Source organism: Brienomyrus brachyistius, chromosome 20 (genome assembly GCF_023856365.1).
Source record: "Brienomyrus brachyistius isolate T26 chromosome 20, BBRACH_0.4, whole genome shotgun sequence".
Taxonomy (NCBI): Eukaryota; Metazoa; Chordata; class Actinopteri; order Osteoglossiformes; family Mormyridae; genus Brienomyrus; species Brienomyrus brachyistius.
In genome coordinates, this window is record NC_064552.1 from 10203457 (window position 1) to 10226006 (window position 22550).

Sequence of the window (22550 nt, forward strand, 5' to 3'; positions counted from 1 at the left end):
CCAGGGGAATTAAGCAAACAAACAATACAGACCTTTGGAAAGAAAATGAAAATCAAATAATATAACTAGAGTATAACTAACTAGATAACAAGAGTATTTTATGTATATAGGGCTGCAAATGCCCATTTAGGAATTTGCCTTTTTTCCTCAGCATAGGTCAATTTTATTTATTTTCATTTGTTTAATTTTTTTTTTCTTTCCGGCTTCATGAGTATTAATTTCTGTTACGTTAATATCCCAGGAACACTGTAATTAACACAACAGATAAAAGGGTGCTGATTTTCTCAAGATTAATGAACTAGCTGTAAATGGAATTGCAGTATACAGTGCGTTCTGCCCCATTTAATTGCGTGATGCGTAATGTGGGGCAGAGTGTGTGTGTGTGAGTGATGTTGAATGTGGACTGAGCTCTATTTGCATTCAGTTTATTTATATGTAATGTATAATCTCTCTTGCTTTCACTCTCTCTGACACACACACACACCCACACACACCAGAGCGTATTACTCTCAGAAATGCTGAAGAATCCAGCTGTGTTCTGTCCTGGCTTTTTTTCTCACACCACTGTGACCTGCTTTTGTCAGATACAGGTGCCCCCCCCCCTTTTCCCTATTTGGTTTCATCCAACAGTAAAGAATGAACTGTATGTGTAACATTAGGAATCCCTAATGTTATTCTATGGGTTTCCCCCGAAAATACAGATAATATACAGACTAGAATATCAAGTTGTGGTGCCTCCGCCTCTTTTGTATTAAAATAACCGACAGTGAAACCCTTAAACCTTCTTTTTTGGATGATATTATTGGCTAATATGCATATTTAAAAATCGTATTTTACTGTTCAGCTGTTGCCACATGTTTTCTTTACACAGTGCCGTTGTGTAAGAATCATTTTGCCTGTTGAGTAGCCTGCATGCAAATGGACATTGGTGTCTTTGCATACATCTTTCAATGCTTTGCAGGATGTTCCGGATTCATTCATTAACACTGTCGATTGCCGTTTTTCGAGCGGGTCTCATTGTCCCATGACATTGACCAGGGTGGGTGGGTGGGTGGATGGATGGATGGATGCCAGCCATCAATGGAACAAAAACGCCATTCGTGTGTGTTTCGTGTTTGTAATGGTGTCTGAGTGTAAGCAAACCCAGGAAACCCTCACTGAATTTTACTGTGGTTTCTCCTCTAGTTTTTGTCTAAAGTTCTGCATAATTATTTATTAATGCAGAATACCTTTTTGTCGATTTTTAATAGGCTCCCTTCTCAGTTTGCACGCTCTTTGTTTAGTCTTGTCACTAAAACTTTCCATGTCTATAATGGTTTATGTACATTAAATTTGCAGACCACCGATTGGCTGGAATCAGGTTTACCATGCGTGTATCTACGCACATAACTACTGGAACGTATCTTCCCATAGCAACCCCCACTCTACCCTCATAATAGCTGTGACTGACAGTAGATTTCTTTCCCACCTAGCAAAGATGTATAAATGCCTAATAAAACCCAAATACCCTATAAAAGAAATTCCAGAGGTGTTGAACCGTCGCAGCTGCAGCCTTTGCTGTGTGGTTGCCTGTCTGTTTTCTATCTCGGCTGCTGAGAAGGAGCTGCTGAGTAAACAAGCTTTGGCGCAGGGGAAGAACATGTGATTTATCATCAGCATTAACTCACCAGCTTGCTTTTACTTGCAGAAAGTAGAGTGCCCAGATATTAGGGTGAATACATACAGTAAAGAGCCTTCCATCTAGGAGAAAAGTTGAGCCAATTGAACACGATGCCTGTAGCCTGTATGTTAGTTACTGGGCCTTCTGTGTCAGAGCGGTGATGGTTTTGGAACTGAGGTCTTTGGAAGAGAGCTTAGCAGACCTGAAATACTAGGATGAAATAATGTCATTATCAATGAAATTACTTGCCTTAATTTTTCTTCTGAATATTTGCCGCCTACAGATATGATTCGTGGCTGAGAGCATCAGGGTGCCTGGTGACCTTGCTTTCCTTGCGTGGGGTTAGGGGCGCAGATCTGGAGAAATTGAAATTTTTAGGTGTCCTGGTTCCTCCTGGTGAGCGGGAGCGAAGTGACTATGTACAAGAAAGACGAGGTAAAGATCCCTGCGAGATTACATCTGAGGCCACCATAAGCCTCCTTGGCATCGTCCAAACCAGCAATGTATGTATATTTTTTACGTATTTATGAGTAGATGCACTGATCCAATATTCGGTTTGGTATTGACACTGATCCAGACCTATTAGACAGATTGGGTATCGACCATATGTGACAGATTCACGTGCGATACTTTTATAATTTTTTTTTATCTTTGTGAAAATTGAGGTCCTATTTCTTGTTAAATCGATTTGAAGTCTATTTGCCACTCTGGACGTGAGCGCAGTGTCTTCTGCCTGCTGTGATGTCATGCGCATGCACTGCAAAGTGTGAGGAGCATAAGAATATCCGATAAGAGAGGAATGATCTGGGTGTATTTTACACTTTCAACAAGGACTAGTAGCACGGCGGTTTTTGCAAAACAAAAAAAGTTGAGGTGAGAGTAGCGTTTAGTGGAAAATCCCACTGCATCTGCTCGCAGTTGTGCCACACAATGTGAGTACTATGGAAAAAGCAGTAGCTGATTTTTGGGAGTCGCTGGCTTGGGCTGTCTTGCTCACTTTCTGCAGCTTGTCATGCAGGAGAGGCTGCAGTCTTAGCGAGGTGTAAGTGACACTGTTGCCGATTTTAAGCCTTCGCCACTTGCGTCTACCATCTTGGAATATATTCAAACTGAACTGCAAATGCCTCAAAATGCTTAAAATGAGACGTACGAACAAGGTGGAACTAACTAGATATCTGGCATGGATTTCTTCATTTGTATTTAGTTTAAAAACAGTTAAAAAATATTAATTTATAAAGTGTGTGTGTGTCTGTGTGTGAGGTCGTTAGGGATATTTTTCAGAATTACCATGCATATACATATGTTAAACCATGCAAAAACATGTATAAAACCAAAATCTTTCTCACAGTACACTGAAAATTGTACACACATGTGAAAACATTTACATACACTACTGAAAGCTCACATAATCAACTGAAGCACTCGTATAAACTGAATGTATACATTCACACAAACGGAAAAGCTATCAAACACTAGTGAAACTTTCCACACACACTACTGAAACTCTTTCACACGCACTAGTAAAAGGTGCTTACATACACAACTGAAAATGTCGCCTTTGCTAATGTGTGAATGCTTTTCAATACTGTGCTTAAAATCTTTAGTTTTTGTTCGTATGAGACAATTTCGGTAATATGTGTGAATAAACGGGAAGTTATTTTAAAAGTCTGCGTTTATCACTAACCCCTCGTGTGTGTGTGTGTGTGTGTGTTTAATATATATTATTTACCTTTCTAAACTGTCATGTGTCCCCTTCTTAACATAATAAAAAACTTAAAATCCCAAATCAAAATAAGTAAATAAATAACAAAATCTTCAAATAAACTAAGACTTGCATGTGCAGCTTTTTAGCGTGGTTTGCCCTTTTTTAATAAGAGCAAAAATGCTTCCACACCGCTGATTTTAAGATCGGGCCGTGCGTCTATCCATCCATCCATTTTCTGGGCCCGCTTAATCCCAACTGGGGTCGCGGGGGGGGGGGACCGGAGCCGATCACAGGAACAATCGGCGCAGGCGAGAACCAACCCTGGGCTGTTGCCCACACACTCGCACAACTACAGGGCCAATTTAGACTCGCCAATCAACCTATCCTGCATGCCTTTGGAACATGGGAGGGAACCGGAGCCCCCGGCGAAAATGGGGAGAGCGTTCAAACTCCACACAGAAAGGAGCTGGGACAGAAGTCTGGACCTTCTTGCTATAGGGCAGCAGCGCTAACCACTGCGCCACTGCACCAGTGGTGCATCCTCAATTTCATATTCGCTCGCCATTTCGCGTTCGGTCAAAACCAAAGGCTGATGTACGACGTTGACATGAATACGCGACATCGACGCGTAAAGTAAAGTACCGTGAAGTTCTCCTAAAGTAGCGATTAATTTACCACATCAGCTGGTTTAAAGCGTCATGCATCGATTTTTTTTTTTTATTTTTTTTTAAATTTATTTATTTATTTATTTTGCTGATTTGCGATTCATCGTTACATGCCTAGAAAGCATCTGTTGTTTTTTGGAGTCTTAACTCCCAGAGCCGCACACTAAATAAACGTTTAGGTCCATGAAGGGAGACTGACTGACTGTCTGTCGTAAACCTGATCAGCATGTCGGCCACCATAGCTTTCACAAGATTAGATTTAAAAATCATTAGTCTGACTTGTTCCTCCTTACCTGAAAGTTAGCAGGATTGACGGCACATATGATGCAGTGTGTTCACTTGAAAGAAGGAAGAAATGTATGTTGAGCAGTCAGACCACAAACCACTGCATTATGAAACATTATATTCTAAGGGCTGCTCTCAATGAATTTACCTTCAGTGCCGATTCAGAGTGTAGTTTATCCAAGCCCATCTTGGTGGTTACATCCATATTATTTTTTTACATTAGTAATTTTTCCTGCTTTATATTGACCTATAAATTGGGTTAGTGAAGTTTTCATTCTTAATATTTGTACAACTCTGCTGAATGTTGATGTTGCACATAAAAGCCTTGCTTGTGGTTTTTGTGCAGTAATTTCAACTTTATTGTGCTCAAATACCATCCAATTCAATTTCTCACCCCCCCCCCACCCATAAGTAATAAAATTAGCAGTTTTTTACTATTTTTCCTGATATATACATTATAGATATTAGTGGGAATATTTTGTGTAATCCTGTTGACTCATAGGCCCAATGATTTATGAGGTCTATAAGGTTAATGAGATCTTTATAGATCCAGTGAGCCTAGGGAAATGTATTGTGGACTTTAAACGAGATTATAAAACGTTGGTTTCTGTATAACTTCACTATAAATAAAAATTATTCAACTGACTAGATTTCGCATCATATTACGGGGAAGAACATCTGTATGGGCACCCTTCCATGTTTACATTTACAAACATATAGCCAGGCATAAGTGCGCAGCTGAGCTTACAATTACTGCAGAAGTGTAATCTGTTTTGGAGCAAGAGCTACACGGCGTCTTCCAAACAAATCAAGACCCTAAAAACGCTGCTGTTTAATAAGCAGAAAATGCAACATTAAGAACGTTGAGGGAACATGAAGTTGTAAGAGGCTCCTAGAGGGATTCCTGGAGCAGATGGGTGCTGAGGCGCTTGTTGAAGGTGGAGAGGGAATCTGATGATCAGATGTGGTTCAGCAGCTCATTCTGTCGTCAGAGAGCAAAGCTTTTTCTAACGAAAGATGACTTGGTTTAGTGCTGAACTGCACACCCCCCACCCCCCCCCATAAGTCGTGTATTGTTGCGCCTTCAGGAAATCTTGGACACAGTTGGGTATGGAAAACAATATTTGCTAGTTTCCTTTCCTTGTGTGGGCCCTTCTGTTGACCCCAGAAGCTTGCTAGCTAAACTGTTGGCCGTCAGATTATTTTTAACCATGCCGGTGACCTTTAAATCTCACAAAGGCTGCATTAACTTTTTTTTTTGTCATCTGTCAAACTTGTGGTGCTTAAGTCCGATAACTGAATATTTTTTTCATCTGAACTGCTCTCTGGCTATCAGTAGTCTAAAGAACATTATGGCAAAATGACGATAAAAATTTAGGTAGAAAAGCACACTTCTGCATATCAGTGCTACAACAATTCAGCATGAACAGAACTTAACATTTAGTAATGTTTTAACGCACGTCTTTCAGCACATATGTACTCTTGCTGTTAAATGCCAAAGAGAATAAGGGTTACGTTCTTTTCTTTTATTACTGTACTTGTGGTGGTACTGAGTTAAGGGCCAGATCTGCCTATTCAGGGGGCTCTAGGCAGAGCTCTTCTTTGCAGGCCCCCCCAACTAAAATAGATAATTTCACTTCCTCCACACAAGAGGCTCAAGGCAACTGCCTAATCTGCATTTAGCTGGAACGATCATGTTTCTACCTCCACATAAACATGTTAATTAGATGTATATGGTATTTTAAAAAAATAAAAAGACGCTCCCTGGGTTATGTTCCGATAGATTAGGTGTATTGTATTACAATGCATTTTAGCCTTGCGATTAAACCTAACAAACATCGTAGCCTAGCCTGCCTTAAACATGCATAGAACACGGACGTTGGCCTACAGTTCGGCGAAATCATTAATACAAAGCCTGTTTTATTATAATGCGTTGGATATCTAAAGCAATTTATTGAGCAATGTACTGAAAGTGAAAAACGGAATGAAACTGGAATACCCATCGTCAAGTCAAAATTGTTACTTGGATCGTTGTAACCCGGGTTACATCTGTGAAGGTTTATTTTTTTTAATTATTTATTCTAAATTGTGTTTGTATGTGCAGTGTATGTGTTGTGTAATGTAGTGTAATCACACTGGACCTGCTGATATGGAGGATGTCTAAACAGGCAGCTGTGTGGTCGCCCCCCCCCCCTTCTTGGCCCCCCACTGGAAACATCCTCATGTCTTATCAGGCACAAAACAGACATGCATTTTTTTTTTTGCATTTACATCTCTGTGCTTTTTCCCGTGTTTTTTCCTCCCCCAGTGTGTTTATACTAATGTAAGTGTATTTCTACTGCCTTGTCCAAGTAACGCGCGGGATGCTAAGCTAGGAAAGGCCAGTGTGCGCTGTGTTTGTGTCCGTGGAGGTTTTTTGCCGCTCTGTTTGGCAAATGGGAAGCTGTGATTTCACCCTTGTGTATTTTTAGTTTATCTGCCTTGTTGCAACAGAGGTAAAAGGTATGAGGGGGAAATAATTGATTAATCATTAATCATTTCAAATACAATATAAGATTTTTCTCTTCAGTATTTCCCTTTTTTTTAAACCAAAAACAAAGACAGCTTTTGAACAATTGGCCTTCGACTCGGAGTTTAGCGCATGCTTACTCACGAGCACCTGGCCGTAGATGATAATTGAGACGATATTTAATCGCTCGCTTAAACGAAAAGGGTGTAACGAGCAGTTCAGTGTCTGTGCACACAGGCCACCTTGGCTGAGCCAAAGAAAATGTGGGAATAAAGCTACGCGAGTCCCGTTTTGGGAATCCGTGCCGATCTCATCGGATGTTCGCGTTAGCATTTCGCGTGTTGAGCAACAGGGTTGTCCCACCCCCGCCACTCAGTTCAGGCTGCACATCTTCCTGGCTTGGGGGGGGGGGGGGGGGGAGTTGCTCAGGAAATAAACTCAAGATGGTCTGTGTCTGTAACATCCAGTTTAGCGTCTTTTCATACCGGACCAAACTGAAAGTCAGAGGAGATGAATCGTCCCCACCCCCGTTTTGGCTTTAAAAGGCACACACTTTATCTGCCGTTCGTTCTTTCTTCATTTATTTGCTGTTGGTCCTTCTTTAATTGCCTCTAACTGCAGCTCCTTTAGTTGAATGTTTGATTCTAGCAAAGTGCTTTTTTTACTTGCTTGAGCTCGGCAAATGCAAACCCATTAATAGATCAGAGATCTTCAGTGAGACGCCGTAACACTTCCTCCAAACGAACCTTCTCTAAGTATTAGAGCTTCTACCATCAGTTCCTAATGTTAAAACCAAGAGAAACCTCTTGCACTTGCCACTCCCACTGAGCCATGTTATTTTTTTTTTACTGTGGGTTGCCACACGAGGAGTTGATGATATCTTTGATGGTACGATGTTAAGCAGAACGTAGCTGTGCGTGCAAGAAGTACCCATTCTGCCATAGCGTGACTGTGGATTAGACAGTCACATTTATGTAGCATATTGGTTGAATGTTGAGCACAATGTGAGCACAGACCGGGGGGGGTGGGGGGGTGGACCACAGTGTCCATGTATAGTGCTGTGCAAAATCCTGAATCTTCGTACTTCTAGTGCCAGCAGTCTAGTGTCAGTCAAAGAAAATGATGTTTAAAGGATCTTCATGCTGGGGTAAAACTGTCTGTCAAAGGCTTAGTCACTTTTGGAGAGATTAAGTCATCTCAGTACATGCACTAACCGTCTACTATACCTATGCATTTGTTGACTCGACCACCAGCATCCCATGTTTGGCTATATGTCATATGCGCACATAGTGTGTGTATATACACACTCATTGACCAAAAAAATGACCTAGACGGAGTGGTTGACCTATGCCTCCTGGCTACGGCACCACTCCAAACGCAGCCATCTCTACGCTGGTGTTAACGGCAACCTACGCATGGGATGGTGAACCTGTAGTCTGGTTGATGCCAGTTATCGAGACACTGTATGGGATGACAAGGGCTGGTGTAGAGTGCCCAGTACCTGTGATGCTCCCTTGGTGTGGTCTGTCTTTGGCGACCGGAACCTTCATGGCATGTGTGGGTGCCCTCGTGCCCATCGGTCCCAACATCGTAAGACTGACATCTGCATGCTGGGAAGTCGCACGATACGACCCCCTGGCCGCATGCCAAACAACAATGCGACCCCTACCCAACTCCGTCAAGCTCTGGTGATGCTGTCTACTGCGACTAAGAGGCATCTGGTCTGGTAACTAGACGTGTGTGTGTGTGTGTGTGTGTGTGTGTGTGTGTGTGTGTGTGTGTGTGTGTGTGTGTGTGAGATTATGATTTTTTTTGTTTTGTTTAACCCAAGTAGTGAGCTGTTGGTGAAATTTTAACACATCCATGTTGTTGGGTGCCCCTGAGGAGAGGTTTGGGACCCGGAGTTCTATAGCCATCCAACAAGATCTCCGTAATGTTTTAGCGAACAGATGAGATTCTTGTGAGTTTTCATAGACTTACTTAATTTGCATATGTTACACATTGTGCTGAGATAAATACCTTTTTAAACATTTCCTTTGACTCCCTAAATCTTTTGCACAGTACTATATTTGTAGGTAAGTCTTCAAAGAACTTGCAGTTACTCCAGACAGTCTGGTATGGATACCGTTTTATTTTCACTTTACAGTTCAGGTATTCAAAGAGAGATTTATAGCAGTCACATGTAAACACTGCGTCTGACCTCACTGATGTTTCAGTACTAGTTGTGAATAATACTTTATGGGACCCATTTATCTTACAGCCATTTATGCAGTAGAGGGCCACATTGAGCCCACAGCCCATTCCAGGAGCCATGAGGCAGGGGAATCCCTGTACAGCATGCTGGCCCATCTCAAGGGACACACACACAGTCACACATTAAGGATGATTTAGAGGGAGTGTTTTAGTATGCATGCTTTTGGACTGAGGGCTGAAACCGGAGGACCTTGTGGGGGGGGACACATGGCTTGGGGTGAGCACATAAACTCGCAGAGCAGAGGCAGCAAGGGGGCACCACTGCTCACCATGCCACCCGAACTCCATTGGCACATGACGATTTGTTGGTAATTCAATGATGCTTGTGTCGGATGTATTGGCAGTGATTTGCATAACTGGTGCAAATATGCATTGGCGGCATAAAGGTTAAAACGCATCAGAAATCTGCTCCGTAACGGTGCGAACGCTAATGAAATACGCTAATGCATCGTGTGCTATTATGTTGTGAAATTATTGTACATTTGAACCTTGCCTTTTTACACAAATTCTTTATCTGATTACCCCCCACGCCGCCTAGTCTTGTCTAATGAACGTTATTTTTTTAAAAACAAAACACGGCACATTACCAGATGCGTTTCTGAAGTGTAACTCTTGTCGTATTCAGTTTCACACAGTTCCATAACTGAAACTGCTGCAGAAGCAGGGGATGTTGTGGCTCACCGGGCTAAGGATGGTTCATACTAGTGATGTCCGACTCATAAATGAATCATTCATATGAACCGGTTCTTTTCAGTGAATCAGTCAGACCAGTTCTTCAAATCTAAAGGAATTTAACATGTACAGATCAACTTAACAATGTACGGGTCAAAGTATTAGATTCTAAAAATATTTGACACATCAGCATATATAAAAAACATGGCAACCTTTAATTCACTTACATTTGTTTTTCATAGACTGTCTGTAGTAACCCATAGCATTTCGTAATTTGGGTTTGTGGTGTGTGTGTGTGTGTCTCTGATCACATGACTGTGTCTCAGTAACTCCCTGCTGGCTCATGCTGGCTCATTCGGTCACTTGCTCTCAGGTTCAACTGATTTTTACTGAAAAAATTCTAAACGATTGATTTACAAATTGGACGTCACTGCATAGTAGCTCGGCAATCCGCAAGCTGCGGATATAAAATAAAACCTAAAGGCTATTCTGCAAGGTAATAAACACAATAAAGATACAATTTGTGGTTTTTGTGTTTTCCGTCAAAGCATTTTAGACTCTGCAGATTTTTTCTTTTTTTTTATGTGGTTTTTCCACTTATATTTAAAACTCTGAAGTCTTTCCCCGATTGTATTGCTTAAATATGTTATGATTGATGTACGTTCAAAAGTCTTTGATTTAACGAAATGTTTCAATAAAACCACGATTTATTAATAGTTTCATTACAAGTACTTCATCAGAGTTACAAGCTAGGGCTACACGATATCACGTGGCGATAATATGGTGCATGTACGTTCATTACCTGAGCTTTAGATGAAGGGTGTAAACGTTTGAGAGGATTCTGGTTTTTCGGTGCTATACGAATGTTTACTTACGCCCACAATTTTGTAAGCTGATTAGTATTGGGAGGCCAATTGTAATGCCCATAAATTATTAATCTGTATAAATTCAGCATGTATCCTTTATGTCTATTAAATTCAGTTAGCAGAGCACGCCACATGCTACTGTTGTGGTAAATCATGGACGCGATAAGCTTGGCGAAGAAAGGGACAGCTCAACAGCCACAACGTTTTTTTTTTTTTTTTTTTTTTAAAGGAGGAGATATTGTGGATAAACAAGGTAAAGACGTTGGCGGTGTAGCGGTACTTCTCGCGGTTTAAAGTCTGACACGTGTATTAAACATAAGGATGCACTGAATTTACAGATGACTAATGCTGGCACTAGAAGTACGAAGGTTCGGGATTGCAGCTGGGCCGGCGCTATGCCTGCTTTCGCGCGAACTTTGAACCAAGTCTTGGGATGCTTCGCTTCTGTGCAGAAGGCCGTCCGTTCAAATCCTGCGGTCAGCGGAGTGGTTTCACCAGTGAGCCCCTGAGCACAGTACCTGATTAATGAATACAATGTAAAATGCACTCAAACAAGCTTGTTTGACTATACATTGGCAGACCAATTCCAGGTACCCGGACAGGCTGCTTTCCTTAATTGTCCTGCTGCATTCTTATTTGTTGTGATTTTGCTTTTGTTTTATTTTTGTGCAGTGAAATGGGGAAAAGTGGCATTTATTTTTCTCCTTCTGGCAGCTGCAGCCTTTGGTTTAACCTGTAATTCAGTGGGTGCACTGGAGCAATCATTCATGAACCAGGTGCCTTAAATCACAATTAGCAATCACTTAATGATTAACAATTGAGAATTTTCCAGATTCTACTTTTTTCCTTGAGTGACATTTCAGTGCAACTTGAGGCCCAGAAATCTGCATATATCCACTTTTTTTTTTTTTTTTTATTTAAACCCAGTGCATCCTTAGGAGTAGCCATGTTAGTTTTTAATGTTAAAAGAGTGATTGTCTTAAGTAGAAATGTGGGTTTCTTCACCTTCTGGTGCTTTATTGTACTGAGGTATTTGTAGTGTATAATAATAGGGGTAAGTGTGACAGGCAGGTCCTACAACTCTGTTGTGTCGGCATATTGGCAAGGGGGACTCTTTTTGGGTCTGTTGAAATGCAATACAGGTGAGAAGAGGAAGTGTTGTCGCCTTAAACATCCCACTCCTTCTGAATTACGCATTGTTTGTTGTCTTCATTATAGGCACGGTAATGATGCTGGAGGAGGAAAGCCGTAATCCTGATTAAATTGTTATTTAAACATCAATGTCACCTTCAAGATCGTCGTTGTTTAGATAGTATCGTAAGTTTTTTATGTATATTGCAGAATAGGAGTTGTATTAGCGATTTGTCAGAATCATCTAAAAGCAATTGTCCGTCTCTGGTTCTTTTTGTAAGCATATGGTTTGAAGTCTTTAATCTGTATCAAACGGTGCCGTGTTTCTCTTTTTAAAAGGGTAATCAAATAACGGATAATAAAGCTTTGCAATTTTCTCCTTTATAAAGCGTGAGTTACGCGACATCTCGCACAGACTGGTCACCGACAAACACAAACTAAACCCAGAGAAAGAAACATCGAGCCTGGGCGGAGCGAAGGCCGGCAGCCTGCGCAGCCCCGCAGACAAATATTTTGGCTGGAATGTAAACGAGCAGTTGACGGTATCTGCTGCAGACGGCCGCTACAGGAGCCGCTCCCCTGGACGGGACTGCTTCTCACATGGTTCCCGTTAACTAGGAGCGACTCCCCCGACCGACACAAGACTCGAGTAAGTCCCACATCCGATGGCTTTATGCGTTACGGACGGAAGATCGGCGCCTATTCTGCGTGCGTGTGCTTGTTTATGACACGGGCTTGTAGATTTAAGAGCTGTGTGTGTGTGTGTGTGTTTATCTGAGAACTAGATATTTACCATTTCTGCTGCTAGGACACCGAAGCTTTTGTTTCTTAAACATTCGCGCTAATGCCGAACGAGCATGTCCGAAGATTATTGTTGGATTTTTGTGTCACGCGCTATGAACTTTATTAAAAAAGAGAGAAAAAAAGTGGGGAAATATATACACGATCTGACCTTTTCACGTGTTAATCTAGGTGAGTATTTTAAACGAAGTTTGGACGAGTCCAGCAAACATTAGTATCGATCGACCTGTTTAGTTTCATGTTTTTCGGTAGCACTGCAAGGCAGTTTACTGTTGAATCGCAGCATCGTCTTTTTAGGAATCGTGTCTAGCGTAATAAGTCTGCGCGTAATAAGGAAGCTGCTTGTGCGACAGGTAGTCGGAGGAAAACATGTTGCGCATGAGTGTTACTCAACCGGCATGTCGCGACACCCCCCCCCCTTTTTATTTTATAGCAGCTGAATCCAATTCCCACAGCCCCTCCTCCTATTCAGTTCTTGTCATAATCCTGGATATCCGATGTAATGTACGGTAATACCGTACTGTGCGAAAGTCTTAGGCAGTCAAAGGAAATGTGTCACGCTATTAATCTGGGTGATAGTTGTATATTTACTCAGGGCAAAAAAAAAAAAAAAAAAGATTAATATTAGAACATATGCAGACTAAGAGTATCACAATAAACGGTCAGTTTCTGCTCTTCAAAATGTTATATTGATATGTAGTTCGATGGCCAGATGAACACCAGATTCCAAACTTCATGGGTACCTCAACCCTTCCATGTATTTATTATTACTCCAGCTCTGAGTTACTCTGATAACTCAACTCAACCACTCGCAATAATGTGCTTTTATTTTAATAAGTTTGAGTTATTTTATTTTTTTTTAAACATGAAATACTATATTCAAAGCCTGTATCAGTTTAATACTAGCAGGGGCACAGACAAGGAAGCCAACAGTTAACGTGACTCACGGCAAACATTACACGGTTACATTTACAATTAACACAAACACAAGAATATACATTAATTCGCACCACTTGGATAAGCAAGGTACAAAGTGTGTCGGCTGATGCTCCACCCCACGACGTCACATCGGCCGTTTGTCCACAGCGGGTGGGGTCACCGCGATTTACTTTTGATGTATGCAGCTACCTCTAGCTAGGAGGCAGGTGGTTTTACGGCATCTGCTGTTGTATATGGACTTTTAAATTCTAGCCCTTGAAAATAAGGTGACCCCAAGTTTTTTAGATGGTGTTGTATTTATTTTTTTTTGGTTAAAAAAAAGTCATATTCACGCCAGTATGTATAGGAAAACGTCAGGCATATCGCAACACCGCGGTTCACTTGTGCTTTTTGAGCCATCCGGGTGCACTGAGACGGTTTAGTAATATGCTGTGTACTGTTACACCCCTATTGCATACACATCCATCCATCTTCTAATAGCTTATCTTGTTTGTATGTCGGTTCTTTGCGCTGTGAGAAATCACGGAGTGGAGATCTGCGTTGATGCTGGGAATACGACACCGGACGCCAGCTTTTAACTTCGTTAGTCTCGTTTGTCTTAATCAACAGGAAATGAAAATGTACAATGACCTCAACAAAACTGCACATGCCCTGACACTAACCTCTCTGTCCTTGGGAACATGACTCAAGACCACCCAGTTGACCTTACTTACTCCAATTAAGGTCAGCTGGGTGTCATTAAATGAGGCACCCGATGCGGATCTGTAATAGATCCCCTTGGGGAGCCAGAAGATCACCGAAAACCAGCCGGTGGCCTGCCGTCTGCCATCTCGCAGTACAAATGTCCTCTCCTGTAGGACAGCACCTAATAAATACAGGCGCACTTCATTTAACGATTGAGTTCCATTTCTACGACTAGCCTGTTGATAAGCGAGGAGTCTCCCCTTACTGGTATTTCAAGTGTAAGAATAGAGGTAATCAGCTGTAATATACATTACCTGTGTTTACAGTATGCAAACCTAAGTAATCTTTTTTAAAAAAAAATATTTTTTTTAAATCGTGAGTAAAGAAAAGGTCTAACGGAAACTCCAACTTCATTCTTTTGTTTTAATTTGCGTAACTTGCGTATTACAGAGCACGAAAGTACAATCGGCAAAAATTGTAAAATGATGCAAAGAAATTGAGGGAACTGCAGGAACGAGACCTGAGACTGTGAGGGTGATTCAAGATGAGATGCTCGGCGCTCAGATGCTGTGCTGTCGTTTCAGCAGCCAAAGTTCTTGTACAGCATACAAAAGACTGGTCAGAGAGCTGGTCGTAACTCCGGGTAGTCATTAAATTAGCTATTGGTTCAGGAGTGTCTGTATTTGGATAATGTGTTTTTTTAATATATATATTTCAAGAGTTTAAAATGAATAAAAGAATAAAACTTGTGAAAATCGATAAATTGTTTAATGGGGGTGTGTTGCTGAGCTTTTCTATGAGCAGTAAAGGCGTCGTCAGTGTTTTGAGCTTTGCCGTTCAAGGATTTTCATAATCAGATTGAGCTGTTTGGGAAATGGCAGGGCATGAGGAGACTAACCAACAACATTTCGTTTCCTGCTTGCTGCTGTTGATCGATTTATTGATTTGGGACCGTCGTCAGCTGGCTGGCTTTGGTTCACATTTTATTGATGACAGCTCCTAAAATTCCAGCCTACGTTCACTTGTTTAGGAGCTCCATTCTGGCCAGAACTTGGAAGAGTTTGAACTGCTCCGTATTTCTGTAGCGAGTTGGAATAACGAGTAGGTAATGGGTCATTTTAGAAAAAGCTTCACAACTGTTTGAATCTGGAAGAAGTTTAGCTTAAATTTGATTATAAGTGTGAAGCTCTTCATTCTGACATGTTCACCATGAGTTCATTTTCTTCTTCCTCTAGCTCGTAGTAATACGATGCGATTCTTCTGGTAGGATGCAAGAAATAGTTGACACATGAGTAAGTCAGAAGCCACTAAATGCTTTCTTGTGCCAAAAAGGCCCTCTGACATCTGTTATCTGCAGCACGCCTCAAATGATGTCAGCCTCCGGTGAATGAGTACATTTTCAACATTCTTTTGCTGACTAATATCCCTGCCCTCCTGGAGATGTCATACCTAGCAGTGTTGGATTCCTGGAAGAAATGGATCCGTCTTTTACGATGTGAACACTTACTGTGTGCGTCAGACCGTTCAAGGCTGTTGATAAGGTGATCTCTCGGTCACCGAGATTAGCCTATTTGAATCACATTTATCGTGGACCCAGATTGTAGGCTTCCCAGGCTGCCCCTGATGTACGTTTGGTGTGGGAACTTGCCCGATAAAGTAAATACTCCACTCCAAATATTGTCTCATGCTAGTTTTTACGGTTTCCAGGTGGGCACATACTGTTTCTGTAGTGGAAAAAAATATATATATTAAAGAAAAAAGACTAAAGAATGATAATGCGTTTTGGGAGATTTTCACTGAAAGCTGAGAAAGTAAGTTGTAAATTTTAATGTAAAAAAAAATGGTGGTACCCTCGATTTTTAAACAGCGTAACATTAGTGTTTCTGTATAGGGCCATAACGTTTCAGATATTTAGGTCGTCAGTCTCAGAGGTGTGTTTTCCGTTCTACTCCGTGGTTGAGCAGTAGTGATGAGAGTTACGACACGGGTCAAAGGTACAGTTCAAATTGCATACGTGGGCCGAAATCTGAATCTCTCTTGACTGGCATGACTTGCAGAAACGTCTAAACACTTGCTGAAGTGCCTTTGGCTGCGTGTGCCGACCGCCGCAAAAGAAATCAAAAGGTCGGTTACACTTTGTGTAAATTCTGAGGAGTGCTTCTCCTGACACAGCCTGTAATAATAGGGTTTGCCTAGTAATTGTGTAATGAGCTTCTGACTTGATTCTGCTCTTCAAAAATAAAGCGTTGTATAAAGTACCTTAAGCCGTTATTCTGCAAACGGACATTTATACAATTATGTGAGATTGATGACCTATTTTCAGACGATAATCTCTTTGTCCCGATTTTAAATGTAAGATTATTCTCCAGAGTCGGCCTAAGTACAAACCTTTAGTGCAGTGGTTCTCAAACTCGGTCCTCAGGCCCCACTGCCCTGCTTGTTTTCCAGCTATCCCTGCCCTACACACTGCTGATTTACCTGGATCAGGTGTGTTCAGTCAATCAGAAGCTGAAAGACAAGTTAAAACTAGGGAGGTCTTCCACATAATAGATATTTAAGTTGTAAATTATACATTTTTATATATATATACACGTGTGTGTGTGTTACATAATATTTGAGAGAACCGGTTAAGTTCAGTTCCAGTACTGGGGAAAATATACGCGAATGATTTCCTTCTCCTACCGTCGCTGTTGTTGATACATCCAGCTTCACAAGGCTTTTGTGTCGTGCTTTAAATATTAACTGCCATGTTTTAGTCATTGATCGTGCCCCATAGCCTGCGGACCTTACATTTACCACACGGTTTAAAAGCTGGTTCTGTGTGTACATTAAAAATTCTCGTTTCGTGTCTTCATACTGCGGTAAGGAACCTTTAATTAAATCATGGATATACTTTGGTGACTGATTTAAGCGTCGCATTTACTTTTATTATGAGTTTAAAACTTTTAGGAAGTTGAAAACAGTTGGAGAACGAAGTGTGTTGAGCTTTGCGTGTAGTGACGTTTAATATGCCCCGATAGGGATCCGTAAAGCCGTTTTTTAAAAAATAAAACATTTGGTGGCGGCCGGCTCTACCTCAGCCCCCACCCGGACGCCACGCCCCGGTTTCAAGCTGCTTCGATCACGGACACTGAACCCTGCATCCGTCCGATCTGCGCGGCTGCTTGCGGCTTGTGCGGTGGCTTGCTAGAAAGCGGCTAGGCGCCGGGATCGCGTTATCTGCGCCATCAAGTCGGTATAGCGGATCGTAGCTCGCTTTTAACGGGAGGAATGTTGGTTTTAGGATGGGCGCGCCTTTTCCAGCCTCTCGGGATTAAATACACTTGAATCTGGGTTGCCCGCCCCGACTTGGTTTGCGGTGTGTCACTGGGTTTCCACACACCCACACCCACACGCGCACCAATATCCGGGGGATCCGCTACAAGGTTTTTTCCTCCGTCGCAATCAGTCGATCGGTCGCTTTGCCTGTTACTTTGTCGGCTTTTAGGCTTTTACTGATAAACAGTGGCAGTAATACTAGCGGGATTTAAAGTTGCTTATAAATACTGAACGAGAGTAAGTGTTAAACTCGGCTCGCCGCTGCGGTGACGGCCGGTACGTGAAGCGTTTGAATGTCTGCGGTCAGAGAAGATGGTGATCGCCTCACCATCAAACCGAGGAACTCCTCGGAGCCGCCGTCTCCACCATTAGAAACAGAACGGCTCCAAAGTACTGCCAAGCATAACTGCTTGTGCAAATACTACTGTCGCGGAAAGACGTTCTCGAACGTTCAGTCCTGCGTCTCTCTAATGTGGTTCATGAGTGGCTCGATTTATTCGCTAGATTTTTGAAGATTATCTATATATTGAAAGGCATGTTTTGGCTGGGCTTGAAGGCATTGAAGATTGTAGTTAATCGGGTGTTGAACTTTTTTTTTTTTCTTTATGTGCCATATGTACTAGTAGAAGCAGAGACATTTTGACAAATATTTCATAAATATATTGGATTTTATACCTCTCATCTTACCTATATACCAGAGTCTCGTTGAAAAGTAAGAGTGAAGTTTGGTGCCAGGCTTGTAACAAAAAACCCAAACTAACCAATTTCTTTTGCTTTTTAGGGAATAGGATTCCATCCTGAGATGTGGCAAAATGAAGTGAAAGTATTTTGAAATGAGCATTACATGAAACTGGAGTGGGTTAAGCTTTCTGGTGACTGAAGCTGCTCTTGTTCCGTTGTGAGAGACTGGCCTGTCCAGGTGTTCAAACCAATGTCCTTGATACAAAACAAGCACTTCCTGGGCAGGACTGCGTGCACCGTATGCCAACCAAGACGCACCTGCTCTCCCGCTTGCCCTCCGTGTTAAACCCAGCCTGAGACTGAGATGAACGGACTGGATCAGTGGCCCGAGAAGGATGTGACCACGTGGCTTAAGGAGCAGGGCTTGGTGGAGTACTCCAACCAGAACTGGAACGGATACAAACTCCTGCGTCTCGAGAAAGTGGACTTCCTCAAACCTCCTCTGTCGCTCGTCACCTCCGATGGTGGGCAACAGCTCCTGGACATGATCGAGACGCTGAAGATCGAGCATCATATCGAGGCTCACAAGAATGGGCACGCCAACGGGCACGCTGTGCCGCTGGGCGGCAAGGCCAGGGGGAACGGCACCATCAACGGCTTCCGCAAGGAGATGGTGCAGATTACCATGCCGGAACCAGAGAGGACACAGTACCCTGTGGAATGGGCCAAGACGGGCATGGCCTTCGGGTACGCACTCTGCTGCTTCGTCTTCACCACGGTCATGATCTCGGTGGTCCATGAACGTGTCCCTGCCAAGGAGAACACCCCTCCGCTGCCGGACAAGTTTTTTGACCTATTTAACAGGGTCGAATGGGCGTTCTCCATCTGCGAGATCAATGGGATGGTGCTGGTCGGCTTGTGGTTCCTGCAGTGGCTGCTCCTCAAACATAAGTACGTACGTTGCCATCAACGCCATGCCAATGAGGGTTAGAGGGCCATTACAAGCCAATGGTTGTCAGGAGCACAGAGAACCATTTGTCCCCCAAATAAGCCCCTCATCTTTTCCCCTCTAGATCCATCGTCGGCCGGAGATTCTTCTTCATCGTCGGCACGCTCTACCTGTACAGGTGCATCACCATGTATATCACTACTTTACCCGTACCAGGAATGCACTTCAAGTGTTCTCCTAAGGTATGACGTCGTTATTTCTATACCCAGTTGATCTCCATGGTCACCCTGGTCATTTAGCTAACCTAAAGCCAGCAGCTGGAAGTTGCATTTGGTGTTCATGGTCACGTCAGTTATTAGAATGTTCAGTTTGAATGCAGGAGGTAAAATGGTAACCGGCCTCCTTGTGGCCTGGGGTTTGGTCGTCCATGCTGATAGAAATGCATTTTTTTTCCATTTAAGTGTAGAATCCCCATATTTTTGTCGTCAAATGCTGTTACTGGTCTTGTTATAAAAGTAAAGCTTTTTTTTTTTTTTTTTATGAGTTTCAAAGCGTATATTAATCCTTTCGTTATGTAATTGTTCTGAGCCTGAAGATGATTTTTGCTTGTTTTAGCCTTTTGTGTGGTTACTGTAGAACCAAAGTTTATTTTACTTATGGAAGTAAGGTATTATTTATGACTCCCCATGTTTACCAGTGTGCATTGTTGTGCCTCTTATGTAAGACATTTAACGTACATGAACTTGAAATGTACTAATAAGACCCAACAATTTCCATCTGTCTTGGTCGCTTGAGCCTGCTGGATCTAGGTTTGTTCTAATGTGACAACAGGAGTGTGTGCTCAGTCTGTCTAATACTGTGACCTTAGTGTCCAGTGTTCCCGTGATTTGCAGCCATCTGTCAGTTATATGACTTGTCATCGTCTTCCTTTAATACAGTCCTGTGTATGGGTCTAACAATAGTAAGGGTTTCATCCCCGTGAGGTTCTGATGCAGAGCCGTTATATTGAGCATGTCACTAATGAGATGGTTTTATGGCCGTCGCCTCTTTCGTCCTTGTTTTGCGTTCCGGCATCACAAACTGCAAGTTCCAAGACTTGAGCGCTTGCGGTTTTTTTCCTTTCCGTTCCTGCTCCAGAACATAAAACCGTTCCATTGAATCACTTTTCAGGAACGTGTGTGCATGCGGGGGGGGGGGGGGGGGGTTAGTGGTGCTTACAGAGTATGCCCACTTTGCTTGAATGATTCCTTTCCCCTTGGGGAGGGATGGGTTGGGGGACATGGATTCGGAGAGACGAATATAAAGTGCTACTGACGTCCGCCCGTTGGGTCGTAAAAGTATAAGAATTTGGAGATGTTCTCCGACGAAGTGGTATCATCGGTTTCAAGCGGTACAGCTGCCGGTTGGACTTGCTGTTCCCCCGGCTGTCTCGAGCCGCGTAACACGTGAGAAGTGGCGCCGCCATCTTGGCGCACTCCTTTAGCGCCGTGCTGATTCTGAGTCACAAGGCGGGGTGTGTTCGCTGGCCATGTTCATGCTACACGTCAGGTCAGCTGGCACACAGGCGTGCTCGGATATCGCAGTTTAAAAAATGTTTTTTGTTCCCCGGCTTCAGTTTGTCATCAAAGATTGCAAACACCCCCCCGCCCACACACACACACACGCTGATGTGTGAATTTACCCTCGCCTGTGATCACATTTGACCTGCAGCTCTGATGCATGCAACAGATATCGGGAGCTGCTTGCAAGGCTACCTGCGCTGCCTATGGTGCAGTTCACTCGTCAGGCTATAATTAGTAACGATTAAGCAAGTGATCGCAATGAGATTAATTCTCGAAACTGAACTTTTAACCTAGCGGTGTCATGTTAAAAGCGTCCTAGTCGTGGGTTACCTGCGCATGAGAGAGAGAAACGTATTCATCATTATTTATCATTAATGTGTGTGTGTATTTTATAGTCGGCACCTTTAAATATGACACTTCTGTTTGTTTTCTGGCCGTGCGTGTTTATAATCTTTACATTGTGGGCACCAGTTTTTCATAATTCGATTTTCATAATTCCATGACTGTAATCGAAAAATTAGAAATGGCAAAAGTGTTTTGTTTTTGGTTACTTATGTTTTAAGGTTTGGACTGGGTAGGCGTTAAGGTTGGCATACTTAGGGTTAGGGTTTTTCCCCCATAGAACTGAATGGACATCCCCACAAAAGATATAAGTGTGTGTGTGTGTGCGCAGTTTCCCACCCCTCTTTGTCAGAATTCCTGACATGCCAGTTTAATATTTCAGCCAGAGCTTGCGGCTATCCGCTCCTCAGCTGTCGGGCTAATTGGGACGCTACGCATTTCTCTTGCAGCTGTTTGGGGACTGGGAATCCCAGATGCGGCGGGTGATGAAGATGATTGCGGGCGGCGGGCTGTCCATCACAGGCTCCCACACCATGTGTGGGGACTATCTATACAGTGGCCACACTGTCATGTTAACACTCACCTATCTCTTTATCAAAGAGTGTAAGTATCACAGTGCCCATGTGACCTTAATGTTTCAGACTGGAGCAGCCTACTGCGTAATTTGAACGCTACCGACTCGGCAGTGACACCTTGTGGACATGTTGCAACCTGCACAACACCCTTTGGCAGAAGTGTAAATAATTGTCTGAATAATCATTGTGAGGAAGACCGTTTTGGTAAAGCATGCCACATTGACTTGTTGTGTTCATCTGCATCTTAGATTCTCCTAAAAGATTCTGGTGGTACCATTGGATCTGCTGGACTCTCAGTGTTGTGGGAATTTTCTGCATTCTTCTCGCGCATGACCACTACACTGTGGATGTAGTGGTAGCATATTACATCACTACACGTCTGTTCTGGTGGTATCACACCATGGCCAATCAGGAAGTAAGTCTCGCCGTCGCGTGTGCTTGAGCCTTATCTCAGGCTGCGTGTTTTTTTTTTTTTTGTTTTTTATTTTTTATGTAATTTCCTCCATTTTTCGTATTTACACCGATGACCACACAATTAGCAGATGTGCCAAGGGCCTGATGCAAGTTTTGTTTAATCCTTCACTTCTTCAGTTCGGTGGTGATTTATGCATCACACACATTTGATCACGAACACCGGATTGCAAAAATATGCACTTTGCACTGTACATGACCTTTCTGATTAAGTTGCAGCATATAATGCAGATGATTAATCTTGAGGTTATCAAAGGTTTGCAGGAACATGTTTGGTGCTCTCAGGTCTTAAATTCTTTTGAGTGCTGTCATGACACGAGTTTAACGTTGACGTTCAGATTAGTCAAAATGGTAATTATTGGATTATTTTTTTCTTCTGTGAAATGCGTAACTGACTTTGTATGAAAAGGCAAACTGAACTGTAATCAGAACTGCTGGCTTGTAGCTGTTTGATCATTCAGATGTTGGTCTGCAGTTAGTTA

The 22550-nt window shown here is 42.6% G+C and overlaps 2 protein-coding genes across 12 annotated transcripts in view; one reads left to right on the plus strand and one right to left on the minus strand.

The window, feature by feature from the left end:
- a1cf (apobec1 complementation factor) overlaps positions 1-22550 on the minus strand; it is a 196629-nt gene that overhangs the window by 146769 nt on the left and 27310 nt on the right. The window lies entirely within an intron of this gene.
- sgms1b (sphingomyelin synthase 1b) overlaps positions 1-22550 on the plus strand; it is a 36471-nt gene that overhangs the window by 11420 nt on the left and 2501 nt on the right. For 3 of the 9 annotated variants that reach the window (XM_048987506.1, XM_048987499.1, XM_048987502.1), the window contains 4 exons: positions 18270-19120; positions 19243-19360; positions 21472-21625; positions 21846-22012. In XM_048987506.1, the coding sequence (XP_048843463.1) occupies positions 18534-19120; positions 19243-19360; positions 21472-21625; positions 21846-22012 (1026 nt within the window). In that variant the 5' untranslated portion in view covers positions 18270-18533. The other 6 variants (XM_048987498.1, XM_048987500.1, XM_048987497.1 and 3 more) reach the window with 6 other exon arrangements.